This window comes from Pseudonaja textilis, chromosome 1 (genome assembly GCF_049901715.1).
Source record: "Pseudonaja textilis isolate UNSWEBS1 chromosome 1, rPseTex1.2, whole genome shotgun sequence".
In the NCBI taxonomy this organism is placed as follows: Eukaryota; Metazoa; Chordata; class Lepidosauria; order Squamata; family Elapidae; genus Pseudonaja; species Pseudonaja textilis.
Genome location: NC_141990.1, coordinates 90,082,337 through 90,099,644, shown reverse-complemented (window position 1 = coordinate 90,099,644; position 17,308 = coordinate 90,082,337). Strand labels below are relative to the sequence as shown.

At 36.0% G+C, this 17,308-nt stretch overlaps 2 protein-coding genes across 4 annotated transcripts in view; one reads left to right on the top strand and one right to left on the bottom strand.

Moving 5' to 3' along the window:
• The window catches only part of AKAP7 (A-kinase anchoring protein 7), a 68,677-nt gene that overhangs the window by 29,898 nt on the left and 21,471 nt on the right, over positions 1-17,308 (top strand). For all 3 annotated transcript variants that reach the window (XM_026705496.2, XM_026705495.2, XM_087941171.1), the window contains exons 6-7: positions 2,947-3,056; positions 13,173-13,320. In XM_026705496.2, the coding sequence (XP_026561281.1) occupies positions 2,947-3,056; positions 13,173-13,320 (258 nt within the window). The remainder of the gene's footprint in view (positions 1-2,946; positions 3,057-13,172; positions 13,321-17,308) is intronic.
• On the bottom strand, positions 5,165-7,670 carry MSH5 (mutS homolog 5). The gene has a single exon (XM_026705494.2). The coding sequence runs from the start codon at positions 7,668-7,670 to the stop codon at positions 5,229-5,231; it is 2,442 nt and encodes an 813-aa protein (XP_026561279.1). The 3' UTR covers positions 5,165-5,228.

Below are 17,308 nucleotides of genomic sequence, written 5' to 3'. Positions count from 1 at the left end.
ATTTAGCAACTGTTTGCAGTTACAACAAAGATGAAAATGTAACTTTTGCAACTAATGGTCCCATTTACAACCTTCACAGGTCTGTAAAGCAAAGGAAAACCAAAGTAAGATTATAAATAGAATTGCGGTTCACCCAGTGATCATTTCCGTAAGGACCAGGTTTCTGGTCTCAGTTGTGGAACTAAACCAGGACTAGACTGATGAACTAAACCAGACTGATGGTCTGTTGCAGGTTTACATTTCTGATTCTAGAAATGTTTAAAAATTAACAACAGGGACAAAAAATAGTTTTCCCTATTATCTGTGATGGCTCAGTGGTTATTGCAAGCTAATTCTGCCAACTGCAAGCAGTTTCATCCTCACCAGCTCAAAGTCAATTCAGCCATTCATCCTTCCAAGATCGGTAAAATGAGGACCAAATTGTTGGGGGCAATATGCTGATTCTGTAAACCACTTAGAGAGGGCTATGAAGAGCTATGTGCTATTACTATTGATGTTAAATGGGCCTATAAGTAAATATTTAGCTGAATGAAGAAATGGGCTCATGAAGACAGAGATAGAAAAGATAGAACTCAGTTCTGGGCATTCCCAACTTACGTAGAATCTCTGAACAGGCCTACTGAACTTTCTAGTTCAAAGGGAAAAATCAGAGGACATGTCTGAAAGGTTACTGAGGCATGAAATCTGAATCCAGCCGTGTTAACAAATGTGAATATCTTTGCATGAAAATAAAGCAAAGGAAATTAAAATGGGAAATGAATGTCAGAAGGAGATACTGAAAATTTCCAATAAACTATTGATATTAACATTTAAAGTTTAATATAAACATTTGATCAGATAACTGTAGCCTGTTTTAAAAATTCAAAGAGAACAGTTTTCTGATCTATGACTATATTATATTACAAAGGAGAATTAAAAACTTGTATACCAGCTGCTCAGTGAAGAAGGTTTTAAAAAATGCAGTTACTTAGCTCCTATTTTGGTCTAGTTTTCTTCAACAATGTGTTCCACAGCAAAATGTGAAGGATAGGATGAATGAACCGAAAGAACCATATTAAGGAAAAACTATTTCAGTATCTAGGACCAGATTAATTGCATTTTAAGAGTATTGAAGGAATTATGCTAATAGTCTTGATAAAATCTTGTGTATTAGATTTTGAGGCACTCTGGAAATCTGAAGTGCCTCATGAATGAAGGAGGGCAAATATTCCTATCTTCAAAAATTGGGGGCAAATTCAAGAAACCAGCAATTAACATCATAGCAATACCTGTGGAAATTCTGTAGCGGCTTTAAAAAGATTGATCTGTAAATATCTTGAAAACAATTTACAATTGCTGGATATCAGCACACATTTGGCAGGAACTAATTTGGCCAGACTAATTTTATGTCATTATGTCATAAAAATAGTTCTGCTGCAGTAACTTCCTTCATAGATTATGGGATTACTGTAGAAAAACTATACCTTAACTGTAGGAAAGCATTTGACAAAGGACTCCATAACATATTGATTATAAAGCTATTAGGTATGGGCTGGATGCATGGTCATTAAGTGGATTTATAATTGGCTTGAAAATCATAACTCATCAGGTTCTTTTCAGTGGTTTCTTATCAAATTGGAGACCGAATGCTGTTCGGTTCAGTCTTCTATTTTTCAGTGTTTTTAATTAATGATTTGGCGCAGTGGTGGAAGAATGCTTATCAGTTTGCAGATGATAGAAAATTGGATGTGATAGCTAATATACTAGAAGACAGAAATGGAATTCAAATCAAACATACAAAGTGAAAATTGAAAGTGACAAGTGCAAAGTTCTTCAGTAATAAAAATCAAAGGTACAGCTATAGAATACTTAATTTGGTAATAGTACTTTTGAAAAAGATATTACAGCAGTAAGTGATTGTGAACTAAATATAAATGAACGGATGTATTGAAAGATGACAAACACACTTTTTATCCCACATCAGTAAAAGTATAATTTCTACATGATAAATAAGTAGTAACCATTCTACTTGGTCAAATCCCATCTTGACTGTTGTGTAGAGTTCTGGACAAGTATTTCAAGACAGATTGAGGAAAACTGAAAAGATTCGGAAAATAACAATCATGGAGCTAGAAACGAACTCCTGTGAAGAAACATTGGAGAAACAGGGCCTTGACAAAAGAGGACTGATAGTGTTCTTCAGTGACTTGAAAAGATATATAGAAGAGCAATCCCTGTTCTCTTTAGAGTGCAAGATTCAGAATAACAGATTTAAGTAGCAGGAATCCATTTCAATAGGGGGAAAAAACCACCAAGAGCACCTTGAAGGTAGTTGGTCCCCTTTAATGTCTTCAAGTGGAGGAAAGACAGTCATATGTTAACAATACTTTGATTTAGATTCCTGCACTGAGCAGGATGTGGATTCAGTGGACTTTCCAGCTCGATGCTTCTGCAATTCCCTCCTTATTTTAAACATTATTATGATAAAAAATGTTTAAACTCTTGACATCTGTTTTAAGATTTAAAAAAAAATACATTGCAGTAGACTAAAAATAGTTCTGTCTTTTGTAAAAGTCACAAAAGTGTTTGCTTTACTACTGACTTGCCAAATACATGTAAGTTTAATACACAATGTGATTTAGCATTAACATGCTTGAAGCAAATTTGAGCTGACAGTTTGCTTTCACACATGCCAGTAATAGTAAAATTAAGTGTGAGAGTGATCTCAGAATAAGGCAATCCTTGTGTATCATTATACAGCCATGTTGGAGTAGGATTTCTGCTTTCTCCAATAATATGCACCATAATTATATGCAATTAATGTTACATGTGTAAAATTATATGGTTTAGTTGTAGCAAATTTAGAAATAAAGTGTTCTCTCTTTTCAGTGGATTCTTCTTTTTCATGAAACAGATATTTCTCATTCTCTGATTTAGCTCTAAGTACTTCTATTTTTTTAAACCTAGAAATTGTGAAGAAGATGTTTCAAGAAAAAGGTATCATCATAGATGACAAAGTTTTAAAGCCTCACTTGACCTTCATGAAGTTGTCAAAATCCCCCAAACTACAAAAGCAGGTAAAGTAATCACAATAGGGCTGAGGGGCAGTTTGCATTGTCCACAAATTATTGTTATATAATTTTATATTTAAATGTAGCTAAGTGACAGGTAAATCAGTATTAAGTCTGTTATCAGGAAGCCCTATAAGAGATTATTTCACAGTTGAAATCTAATCCAACAGCATAATTGAAATTATTTAAATAATCTGATACTATTTAAAAACAATTACATTCAAAAACTATTAATTTCAGTTTATACAGCTCTCTTAAAGAAAAAAAAGAAAGATTAATTTAAGGGAGAGGGCATTTTTACAAATTCTGTTTTCCTCTGCAGTTTTCATGCTTTTGAATAGTAATTCCCAACTCATAGGGCTTTTTTTTTAAAGACTATAAGGAAATACTGGGGCCAAACACTTTTCTGGAGTGTAATAAATATAGTACTTCTTTATTAAATGAAAGTAAGACCTTTGCCTTGATGTCATTATCGCTCATATTTTATAAAGGAGAATCTGAAAAACAGAATATATAAATTTCCCTGATTCGTAAGACATTAAAATGATATATACACATCATTACATAAATGTAGTTTCTGTTTGAATTAATTTTAATTTGAGTTAAAAATCAAACAATATTGATAGTATAACCTGTCCACTTAGAAGTGAGCCTCACATTTATTTCCAAAGTAAATATACATAGCACTGAAGCCCTTGAGTAATAATGAAAATAGTGTAACTTTTTAGTGCAGCCATTGTAAAGATGCTTGCAGATAAAATTCAGAAAAATATATTTTTAAAAAGTATGAAAGTAGAATTAAAACATTTGTATTTTTACAAATATATTTATTATTTCTCCAAGATTATAAATAACATTTTAGAGTAATTTGAACATAGAAAAAATACAGTAAGAACAACATTATTAGTAAATAGATCTCCATTTTACAGGATTATAGTTGTCTCATTACTAGCAAGTGTTCAAAATAAATAATGAAACTAGTTTAGTAATTTTAACAATGTATGATGTATGAGTTTATTTAAACAGGAGTAGTATGTCACTTTTGGTCTAATGTCAGCCTTAATGAACGATTTAAGAATAGTTCACGTTTAAATGTATATGGAAGCCATAGGTTTGTACTACGGGTGCAAAAGCAAACTAAAAGAGAGAGAGGGAGGGAGGGAGAGAAAGAGAGAGAAAGAGAGAGAGAGAGAGAAAGAAAGAAAGAAAGAAAGAAAGAAAGAAAGAAAGAAAGAAAGAAAGAAAGAAAGAAAGAAAGAAAGAAAGAAAGAAAGATCTCTCTAAAGAGAGAGAAAGAGAAATATAATCTAGTCTTGATCATATACTGCCATCTATGTTGTGCCTGAACTAATTTAATTTCTCCTATATTATAACTGTATTTCAGTAACCAGTAATAAAGGTATTTTTTCCTTATGCAAAATACCTGAATGTTCTGAATTAAAGAGTTCTGTTGTAAAGCTAAAGAAACTAGGACATTTGAAAATAATACCAACATGAAGCATTGTAGATTTTATTTTTTAGAATACCAGCATACAAAAACATTTAACAAATACACCAAAGCAAAGAAAAATCTACTATTTAAAAAGGAATATTAATATCAGTTTCTTTGCTTTTAAATATTTTTGTATTGTATATTTTCTGGACTATTTTTGTGTTATGAACATATTTAATGCACATCACACAAATTTTGAAATAATTTATCAGTGAAAAAGAAGTAAGTAAATCTGAACATAGTCCATTTGTTGTCCAAATATCGTGTTATTGACAAATATGTTTACAAAAAAACCAGGGAAATCTATAAATAATCTTCTAAATTTCATTTCAGTTATAATTTATTCACTAATACACATTAATAATTCATCAAATATAACAATAGCAGTATGGTGGTTTGCAGGATCAGGATTTGTTTTGTCATCTCTCATATATGACAGAATGGAATATGCTGGTTGGGGTGACAAGCATCGGGTAAAACATAATAAAGGCCTGATGGGTAAAACTCAGTTTGGTGGATTATGAATTTTTCAGGCTTTTTGTCTGAATCAATAAGTGGCATTTCTTTCTGATGTATTTCCTACTTTGTAACAATTCAGTATACACTAAACGTTATAGTTCAGTCATATATTATTTGTATTACAATTACTTATATGGTCTCTATTCAAATCACTCTAGGTTAATAGGTTACAATATGGAAGCTGAAGAAGGTAGCACCTCTTGAATCATAAACTCCTTTATATCCACTTGGGAATTATCAAGATCTAGGGAGAGGAATTTATCCACCAGAGATTTGCAATTTTGCATCTGTTTCTCTTTTGAGGGATGGTCAGTACGTTGGATAGGTTTTCCATTGCGAAACAGTTCTGATACTTCGACTCCTCTGTCAATGATTTTAGAAGGCATGCCAGCCAAAGCTGCAATATTGGCTGCATGGCTGACAGTGGACATGCCTTCTTTAATCTGATAGAAAAATACAAGCTCGTCTCCATCTTGATGTGTATCCATGGTCAGATATTGCATAAGAGGAGTATGGGGCAAGAGCTTCAGGTGCATCAAGCTGTGGAAGTTAGTAGCAACAAAAATGTATGGGCACTGGCTCACTTGTGCAATCCAGTGCCTTAGAACAGCAGCCAAAAGAGAGAGCCCATCCATAGTATTTGTGCCTTTGCCAAACTCGTCAATTAACACCAAAGAGTTTTCAGTGGCATTATTCACTGCTTTGGCTATCTGGTTAAGATCAATCATGAAGGTGGAGAGTCCAAGAGATACTGATTCTCTGCTGTGGATCCTTGTATAAATTCCATCTATAGGTCCTATTTCAGCTTCGGTAGCAGGGACATAACTGCCAATTAGAGCCATAAATGTAATAAGACCTACTTGTTTTAGGTACACACTTTTACCAGATGAATTAGGCCCAGTAAGGAGCTTAATCCGTCCATATGTTTCACTGCTGTCCACTGAATTAGGCACAAAAGTTTTTGCGCATAACTCTATCAGAGGGTGCCTTCCATCTTTTATGTGAATAATATGAGCATGAGAGAAGCTGGGTCTGGTATATCCATTCTCTCGAGCCATGACTGCCATGGATAATAGCACATCTAAATGTGCTGTATATTCAATCACATCACTGAGTACTGCAGATTTTTCCAGGATCTTAGACTGTAGCTGGTACATGATTAATGTTTCCTGATCTCGTATTTCACAGTGAAGGTCACCAAGCAAAATATCCAATTCTTTGGTCCTGGCACTGCGGTAATGCAGCTTTTCTTCTGATAAGAACATAAAATCTAGACCTTCAATCTCAAAGTCAGTCTTGCCCACCATTGTGGGCAACCGTGGAATAGAGAGTAAGAACCCTATCAAAGGAATATAAATAACACTGCAAGATGGGATCCTACTATCCAGGTCGTCTAGTTCTTTGCGAGCTACCTCTGTGAGAAAGTCTGAAAGCCCCACTAGTTTTCGTTTCTTCTCATCAATTATGGGGTCCACATTTGGTCTGACAATGAAGTGGTTTTCTGAGATGCTGCTTTCAAAATCTACCACTTTGCTAATTAGGCTGGCTATATAGTGTAGATCATCAGTGAAAACATGAGAAATTGTCTGGAAAAGCTCAATGGTGCTTGGGAGAGAGCGACATTTATCTCTTAGGCACACAGCACTGTAAACAGTTTTATAAAGTGCCTGCCAGTCGCTTACCTTTGTGTTAGAAAGAGCCATCCTCTTAAGAATCAGAGGTACATTTTTTATATTTTTGAGACATTCCTGTAAGGTCAGAATTGTTTCATGGTTCTGAGCTAACAAAAAGAATTGGATAACATCCAGTCGCTTATTAAGCTCTGTAAAGTTGCTGGTGGGCCTCATGAGCCACAGTCTCATCAGTTTCTCTCCCCACTTGCACCTACAGTGGTTCAGAATTCCATATAAGCTCAGGCCTTCTTTCTTCCCAGTGGCCTGCTTATACACAGAAGGGTGTACTTCACTTTTAAAAATCTGCAGTACACAGTAAGTGTCTTGATCCACATTTACAGTATCTGTCAGTACAAACTTTTTAAAGGCTAAGATTGGGACAACAACATGACTATCTTCTAGTTCAACTCCAGGCCTTCTCCTGTCAAGGAATTTTAGCAGACCTCCTAATGCTCTTAGCACAAGAGGGCTCTCAAAAGGTAAAATAGAGGACAAATAAAGAATTTTCTCAGTTGCTGTCATGTGAGAAGGGACAAAAGGGAATTGCCTAGATAGAATCCTTTGTTTGCTCACTTCCAAACCAAAATCCATATTTGGATAGAGGACAACCTCTACTTTTCCTCCTTCTGGCTTTTCTCCTTCCGCGGTATCTATCTTGGTCAGAAATTTGGCAATGTTAGAATCTTGTTTGGCACTACTCAATATACATTTGGGAGAAACCTCATCTATCACCCTTTGAAGCAGTTTGAGGTCTTCGTTGTCAGGTGAGTCAGACATGAAATATACTGAGCAGTCTCCAGTGTCATAGTAAACAATTCCCAGCTCACCTCCATACCATAAAACACACAGGTAGATTTCAGATAGCCCATCATCTTCTTCAGTGACATGCTGAGGTTGGAACTGGCACTGGTTGGAAAAAGTAGCAGCAGTACTCATTTTCCTTGACTTCAAAGAAGTTCAAGCACCTGTGTAATTGGATACACAATATTGCATTAGTGGCTCATCCTTTATGGAACATGTGTGCAAAACAATGATTATATAATCTTTTTAAGCTATAAGCCATATATCAAAGAGTAAAAGGGCCCAGGGTAAAATAGTGGATGGACCAGGACAAAGTGTAATTAATACAAGATAATTAACTCATACACCTGTCCATTTTGAGGGCCCCATCCACTCTTAACATTAATTTATTCGCTGAATCCAGTTTTAAATTAAAATATAACATTCATACACCAGGTCCATAATCTTTCTATATACATTTTTAAAAGAAAGGTTTCAAAATTGTTGTAATATTGTTAATAAGGAATGAATAATTTCTTTTTTTTTTTTTTTTGCATTTTGGAATCAAGACTGAAAGTGCATATGCTTCTTAGAAGTATTTTTAAAGTGAGAATACTGATATTTGGAATCTTTGAAGTAAAAAGTCCAAACAGAAATATTGTGCACAATAAATATACAGGACCAAATGCGTATGTAAATATACAGAAATATAAATTCTGGACAGCAACATATGAACCAGATTACATTTTAGCTAACAAACAGCTATTCTTCTGCATGGTTGGTATTATATTATAGCTTTTGTATACAGAATTAAATATGTGAAAAAATTCACATAATAGATGCCGCTCCATTATGCCAGTCATAGTAAGCATTTCCATTTTGTCTGCATTTGGTTTCATACAATTTATTATTGACTGCAAGCTGTCAGACGTATAAGGGAACCTGAGGTTGTCATACTGAAATAGATTTGGGTGTCATCATCAGACTGAGAGCACCCAATTCTGTATCTCTTGATGATGCCCCATCAGACATTTCATGTAAATATTGAAAAAGATTGGAGGTAGTCTAGAGCAATCAATATCTCCCTGAGAGATATCTCTAAGGAATCCAATGTGCTTACGATATTTAATAACTGACTCCTTTAAAGAATGTAGTATGTTTATTCATAGTATATTTATTTACTCAGAAATTTACAGAATTGAATAAATCTCTAGTAACGTCATAGGTAGAAGTAATAAACAAATATCAGAGGGGCATATAGTAAAAAAAAAAAACATCTCAAGTCACCTGTCCAGTAGTTTTTTGGGGGTATATCATCCTAATGGACTCAGGGTCCCCACAAAGATGATGTATAGCCATTCATCCAACATTAACCAGATAGCAGCCTGTCCATAACTCCGGGGAAGACCTCAGACTTCTCCATCGTCAGAACAGCCTCCTGATTAGAACAAAAAAATCAAATCAATCATGGAAGCTATATTATATTGACCCTGTTATACTGCCCTGTTTTGTGCTGTATATTTCTAAACCACCCCAAACAAACCAGGTCCAAAGTGGATATTGAAGTCACCCAGCATAATAAGCCCAGGTGCTTCTAAAACTTGAAAATGACATCTAAAATAAACTTGATAGGAATTTCCTTCAGCATCAAGATCATTAGTACAGTAACAAAATCCCCAATGCATTCCTGATCCCAAGCCTAAAGTACCCAGATTCTGCATTAATGGGCTTCCTCATAAGTATCCTGCTAATAGAGATACCATGACAGTGTTAATCTATATTTCATCTATCTACAAGCCACTTTTTAATATTGTAAGTAGATATTTTTTCATGCAGAACACTTCTAATTCTCTATCTCACTTTATCCCTTGTAAGAATTAAGAAGTTTTATACGAGTGTTCCTGACTGTACCTTTCTAAAATGGACTTCCATTTACAGTATTTTCTAATTATTCCAGTAGTGTAACTTGGCTTGATCAGTATTTCCTAAATCCATACTATTTTTTCTTCTTACATTTATATGCATGTGCTATATTTTAATCTAGTGCATGCTTTGAAAATTATTTGGAAAAGATGAAAACCCCTTTGCTGAGATGCCATGCTTGCATTCTTATGTGTTCAATGTACTGCATCTCTTCTGGATAATTTCTGATTGAGGCATAGCCTTATTTTATAGACAGGTATCCACACGAATACATACACTAGCATATTTCCTATGCATGCTGTTGCAATACAGTTGCAAAAATACCTTGCTAATACTTTCCCATCAAAGCCTATTTTACATAACATCTATTTTCTGAATTTGTCTCTTTTGCATTCTTTTCTCATAGAAGCAACACATTTTTCCATCACCTTTAGTCATCCACTGAAGTCTTGTGATCCTTTTATTCCAGGATGGCTACATTGGTCTTAAAGAAAGTGAACTTGCCTTTGACAGAGTTTCTCGGGCAGCGATAGCAAACCTTTTGGGCTTGATTTGTGAAAAATTTTAAATTGCCTAACTTGACTCAGTTGATGTATCACACTACCACCATGCCTGACCAAAAGATGAATTCTTTACATTCCGCCCCATCTCTCCCCCCTGTTGGCTACTCTGAACAGTGGCACTTGATAGCAACCCCAAGGCCTAGGCCTGAAATGGAGGCCTAGGCCTTGACTTCAGCCCTAGCCCCACTGCTGCCAATCCAAAAAGGCCAGCTCGCCATTCCCCAAGGCACATGAGCAATGGGGAACAGCACAATTGTGCACATGTGCATGCACGCGCATACACACACACACACACACACACCCCTCAGATCCTCCCTAAATAATTTATCTTCCCTAAATAAATCCTCTCACAATGGCTGCTTTCTCTCACTTTCAGCATTCCAGAGAGGGTCCCTTCCCCCACTCAGTGTTTGTTCTGCAGGCTCTTTTCTGTCATTGTCAAAACAAAGGTGGGGGAAGGGTTGTCAGCTAGCAGAAAAAAACACTTTGAGATGGGTGAAGAGACGAACACGACTCAAGGGAGCCATTTAGCATGCCATGACATCAAAATAAAATTCTTTTCAGATTGCTTCTTTGCCAGAATCTTGAGGGGAGAGAACTAACTTACATGTTTCTGTTCCCCTGAATGAATGAAAGTTAGTTTTTGAATTAACTTGGGAACTTACTTGGAGTGAGGCATTTGCACAAGGCCTTCCTTTTTCACAGAAACATTTCTGAGTTTAACAAAGGGATAACAAAAGTAGGATGGGAAACTAGTCCCTTATATAGATATCCTGGACATAAGATGAGGAAGGTTGAATATATTAGAGGAAGATGAGACTAGTTTTGGAAGTTACCTTGTTAAAATTTAGATAAAGGAGAATATTTGTAATTCAGGGTTAAAATGAGGGACAGAGCTCTGTGCTCGGTTGTTTTCTTGCACTCATTTCAGTGCACTGATGATGTTACCTAGTTTGGGTAATGAAATGTCTGCAAGAAAACAGCCAAGCTCAGGGAGCACCAAGGACCCCCATTAAAAGGGTTAGTTTGTCTCCTGTTTCTCATTCATTTAAGTGCCTTGGTAGTTGATGGAATGCAAATATCATATTATTCTATGTATTGTAGTGGCAGAGTGGGTGGTTAAGTAGGCTGTGTCCATAGTTATTGATTTAAAAATACTTCCTATGGAACTAAAAGGAGCTAGGGATGAGAAATCAAGAAGCAGCTCATATGCATCACACATGATGCACCACTAGATGTCAGCCGTATTTCAGGCATTAACCGAAACAGAGCTATCTAGCATATACTATAGTGGTTAGTACTAAATCTCATACGTCCCCTTATTTTTCTGAGTGTTGCTTGTTTTTTGTGCAAAAAAAATTGTTCAAAATAAATCATTGCTAGAAGAAAAACTATAACACTTATTTATAGATAACTTTAAGGAAAAAATATGATAATTATTATGTGCTATTCAGTCACTTTTGATTCTTAGAAGCCATATAGATAGATGCCCCTAACCTGATCTTTTGGTTCTTCAAAAAATTGCACCCATTGCTGTTATAATTGAGTTCATGCATCTTGTCCTCTTCTTCTCTCTCCCACCACATTTAGCAACTTAATAGACTTTTCTAAAGAACTAGGTAATGTCCCCAAATATGATACTTTGAGTCTGGTCATTTGTGCCTTGAGAGAACTAAATTTAAAGCTGTTTATAAGTCTTTTTCTGCCTATTTTATTTTAAATATTATATTTTAACATTTATATATATGATATGCCTATATTTTGAAGTACATGTTATATTGCTTAATAGGAAATCATTTCAAATTATTGAATCAATACTTTCTTTAGGTATCAGATGCCAGGTTGATATCGTAACATTTACTGTTATGCAATTGGTGGTTGTTCTGTTCACTTATATAATAGAATAGCAGAAGTCCCTTCCTATCACAAATGGCAGTAATTGTCATAATTAACTTTTTTTTAAAATTGTGAAAGTTGTGTTCAAATTCGGTTATGTAAAATACAGTTATGTAAAATTCAGTTATGTATTTGGGAACATGAGTGCAACACCTGCCTGCAACTTATTAGAGTAGTCACATTTTTTCTCAAAATTGTGTAGCTGTTACAAAAGGCATCTGCTTGATCCTAGAAAAATGATTATTCTAAATAGTTGGGGCCAAGAGCTGAGTTTACAATTTTCTCCAATCCTTAACACATTTTTGGAATCCTATCCAAAATGCCATGCAGGAAAATCTCAAAGGACTTCTGTTCAGAAATAAACACAGGAAAACAACTGAGAAAAGGGGAAAATAGAGATACAATAAAAGAAGAGAACAAAAAACTTATTTTGTTATCCATATTTTTATTAACAGTCAGATTACAGAGAAAATAAAATATTGAGCTAATTTCCATTATTCAACATAGAAACCCATAAAAAGACACAAAGGTAAAGAATTAGGAAAAAGTAACCCAAATGTGGGCACCAATTTTTGTTTATTTTAGTGGAGAGGGTAGAGACGATTGAAATTCCGATGTGCAAATCTATTGGCACTGAATCTTCAACTCCTCATGAGCTTCTCATCACAAGAGAGCAGTAGAGTATAGGTAGAGAGCTAAAGTTGTACTGCCTGCTTACCTCTATCTGCACAACTGCCCAGAGGAAGAGTTCAAACAATGTGAAGGCATACTGCATCTTGTCACTCTTGCCGTTGTCTGCATGATAGAGCTGAACTGTCAGGAACTGCTGGAAATAAAACAGCAAAGCCTGGAGCTTCCAGAGATCAGCTATAAGTCTGGTGTTAACCTCAGTTGCTAATTTACCAATTAGAAGAATTATACTAATGAACAGGGTATATACACATCAGAGATTGCATTTACAGTTGATAGTGGGTTGCAGTCTACAGTGTTGTCTTTTTCTTTGTCAGACAGAAGGCTGGTTTAAGAAGATGCTAATCTTATTACTATAGTAGTAGTGAAGTTTAATGCTTAATATATTCCCACAGCTCTAGTAGTTTTCTAAATAAAGTATTTAACTAGGAAATAATGAATTTTATTTGAAAACTTAATGAGATCTAAACTAGTACTACCCAAGGAGTCACATCTTTAGGTTATTCTTTGAAATATTTTATATATACTCATTCTATTATGTTCACTTTGTCTTCTTCTGTCTGTGCTTTTTCTTTGATGTTACAAGGGAGTGAAGAGAATTGATTCAAGCATGTTTGCAAATTTCAAAAATCATTATTTTGGAGATGAACTTATGAACCGTCTAGATCTTTGCTCAATGTTGAAAAAAAAGCAACCCAATGGCTACTATCATTGTGAATCCTCGATTATAGTGGGTAAGAAAATACATTTCTTAATCCTTTCTATGCTAACTAATAGTGCAGAATATACTGCATGTATAAAACCTTTGCTGATTTCTTTGTACAATTTTGTAAGTGAATATAACATTAAGAATGCAAGCTTAAGTGCTAGGCCTGTCATAAGGCTTTGAAGCTTTTTTACATAGTATTGCCTTGTCTTCAACCAGTACTCTTAGAAAAGTGGCTGTGTGGCACACCCTCATTACAGTAGATGCAGGGATGGGATTCTACCAGTTTGTCCCAGTTAAGTCGCTCCCAGTAGCTCTGAAGATCGCTGCCCAGTTCAATTGCTCTGATGATCAGCTGCTGGGCTCCACCTGCCTGGGCTCCATATTGACCTTTATTTGCTGCTTTTCAACCTCAGCTGCATCGTGCAGCACAATGGATTGCCACGCGTCAACTGTTGAAGACAAAGGGAGAGTGCAGGAGTGTAAGAGAAGGTCAGTAGGAAAGCCTCTGCGTGCGTGCAAAGCACGCCCACCAAGCCACGCCCACCGAACCAGTGGTAAAACAATTTGAATCCCACCACTGAGTAGATGCCCTCGTTTTTTTGTGTTTCAGCACTGCAGCATAATTTCAGTAATCTGGGGAGATTATTATAGCATCTATTGTTCTTTCTGTCACCACCAAATACTTTCCTGATTTGGAATTTTTTAAAATGTTGTAATGTGTACATTCGTATATATCCATAAGTGCATTTGTATATAGGTATGCATGTATAAATGGTAACATGCTTTGGAGTAAAACAATTCTTCTATAAAAAGAACTGTAAAAGCATTACCTTTAAGTTTATAATTTACCTTTATGTCTCTTTCACAGCAAAATGACTCCTAATTGTTCTACAAAGTATCTATATATCAATAAATATTTGTATACAGTGGTAGTGGTAGTTTATTGATTGATTAGTCTTATGACCATATCAAAAAATAAAATACAAGATTTAATTTTGGGGTAAAATATATCAAAGGAAATACAATAATAAAATACATATGTGGTAAATACGAAGAATCAGCATTCTTTGCTTTACAGGATACCCTGATCTATTCAGTGTAATGGGTTCTTAGCTGCCTTAAGTATAAACTTAGCAATTCTTCTCACAATGTGTAGCTTAAAACTCAGGAGGAAACAGGACTATCTGCAATTCAGATCCCAGTGGGCCATCTTTTCAAGGAGCAATGTTAAATATGTAAATCTAAGATGTACATACAGTTGACAGTAAAAAAATCAACAACAAGAACAGTATTTTCAACAACTGAAGCTCTTCTTGTGATATGGCAAGTGATAGAAGCACCAATATTTAGCCATAGAATCCAATAATTCAAATCTTGCTCTAGAATATACAGTTCTTAAGAATATGTCTTTTATATGTATACAGTGATTGTAGATTTTCCTTGGGTTGAGGCTGTAGACTTTTTATACCTGTCCTACCCACATATCCACCAAATCTCTGTTTCTTCACCTTACTTTCCTCTAGAATTTAAATGGAAATGTGTGGCCATATGTTACTCATTCTTTGACTGACATTTCCAATACCCAGTTATCAAGGTAGTGTTTTCATTTTGAAAAACTGCCTACTTCAAATTAGATCTATAATTACACATTAAAATTGCTTTTTCTGTCATGCTTTGGGGAGGAAAGGCTAAAAGATATATTTGAAATCTGCTTATCTTGTTCTGTTTGTAACCAAGTTGATGGAAACTAAATAGAAATAGGGCTGTTTCTCTCAGTTGATTTGAAGTGTTATGCAGCTGTCCTAGAGCCAGCAAAAGAATTGCCTCTTCTATTCTGTAGAATCCTATTCTGCTACAGTAACAAGGTCAGCATGGTGCTGTTATTTATTTACTGCAGGCCACATAAAGAAAGGCTTGATAAATTCCCTTTGCTTTGTTTTCCCCTTCCAGAAAGTGAATCTTGCTGGTAGGAAAACACTGTCCCCAGTAAAGAGTAGGGAAAGTTTGTGTGAAGGCTTACAATAAAAGATTTAGCTACCTGTCAAATTGGTCAATTAATAAATGACAGGCTCCTAAAAGGGATGTCAAGTAAAATAGATGGGAATTATTTATTTTATGCAAAGACTCTCTCCAAAGAGCACTATATGGAACTGGCTGCACTGGCAATGAGTGACCAAGGGATCCAGTTGATTTCATGACTGGGAGAATCCAGGGAAGAGCTATGGAAAGCAAACGTACTACAGGAGATTTCTGGAAACATGTAATTGTGAATGGTCTGCCTATAAGAACTGTCATCACCCTGATATGGATCACCTCCAAAGCTGGAACAGAATGGGCTAAATCAGGGGTGTCAAGCCCGCAGCCCAGATGCGTTACGCACTGGCCCTAGCCCCTGCCCAGTTTAGCAAAGGGGGAAAAAGTCCTGATGCATCACGTGACGACACCGTGACGATGCAAGTTTGACACCCTGGGCTAAATTGTGCCTGGCTACTCTGCATTGAGAATAATAAGAAGTAACCTTAGTGCATTACAAACAGCTATGGAAACTACAGTTGAATGGCCAGGAGAATTGTTTGGTCAAGGCAATAGCTGTAACATTCTTACAAGAGTCCTGAGAAACAAAAGAAATAGTAAAAAGCAAATCCATGCAAAACTTTTTGGCAGAAGCAGCAGAAAATCTGTAATATAGGTATCCCTCGAATTACGACAGTTTAATTTGCAACCATTCAAAATTACTACCCTCCCCAAAAAAAGTATTTACAACCTGGTCCCGAAGTTCCGAATGTTGCAGCATCATAGTGGTCATTCGCCCTTACAACCGACCGCAGAGATGCTACAACATGCTCCCTGCCTATTCCCCCCCCATCCTACCCCACCAGTTCACCATTAGCGTCCTGTATTCCACTGTCTCCTCCCCACTCTATTTCCCATGCTTTACTATACTTACTTTCTCAAGAGCTTCAGAAGAAGATCACCCACAAGGCAGAGAAGCTGAAGTCTTTTCTTCAGAAGCCAGTGAACTGTAAGAACATGAGATGTAAGGAAAACAGGTTCACCCCATCTGAAAGCCCGGCTTTCCCTGCCATGAGGGTCTGCAGGCTTCATTTGGGCCCAGTCTGGCTGCCGGCAAGCAGCCTCCTGCTTACTACTGACAGACTAGTTCGAATGAGCAGCTTCAGGGATTGCGGCGTGGCAGCCAGTCAACATGGAGCTTGTTTCCTTTGTCTCATTGGGCTCCATGTTGATTGGCGAATGCTTTGAGGAAAGCAGGGAAACGAATCCTCGGTTACAAATGTCATTGGTAGGCTGTATTATATTTGTAACTCGAGGATTATTTGTACAGCCAGTCGTATCAGCTAGCAATATACATATGGCGGAACTTGTCTTTTCCAGTTTCTGTGTACATAGCACTATTGCTTTAAAAAAAAACCTTAAATCCATGTTTTTTTTAAAAAAAAGGCCAGCATTTTTTTCCAGAGCATTAAATCTTTGTTTCCAAAGATTTTTTTTTTTTTTTGGCCCTCTCATAGAGGAGCCTAGCTGACTCTTTGACTGTCAGTAGGTGGTTTACCCAGCTTGCAAGTGCAGATGTTCTTATATCACAGAAAAGCAGCACTGAATTGGCTTTTCACTTGCTCTTCTTCCTTTAAACTTCATAGCTAAAATTTGTACAGAAATAGAGCCAGTTCTTATAACTTCAGCCTTGTACTTGATAAATGAGAATGTCAAAAGAGGAGCAGGGACGGTGAAAGAAAAATAGAAACTAATTAGGTACAAAGTTCAAAATCTTTTTGCAGAGGAAATCTCTAGCCTCCAGTTTGACGAGCAAACAAGTGCTATGTACTTTGTAAACTTGCAGAAAGCTGAGAGTTTTAGGTACCATAATATACCCCCCAAATTGAGTTCAGTTTATTCATGGATGGGCTTATCTGTGAAAACATATGACAGTACTTCTCTAAAGTAACCATATATCATGTATACAGTATACTCACATATGAGCCCATCCACATATA

Excerpts from the sequence above, each read along its gene's own strand:
- MSH5 (XM_026705494.2), bottom strand. The coding sequence starts at position 7,670 with ATGAGTACTGCTGCTACTTTTTCCAACCAGTGCCAGTTCCAACCTCAG.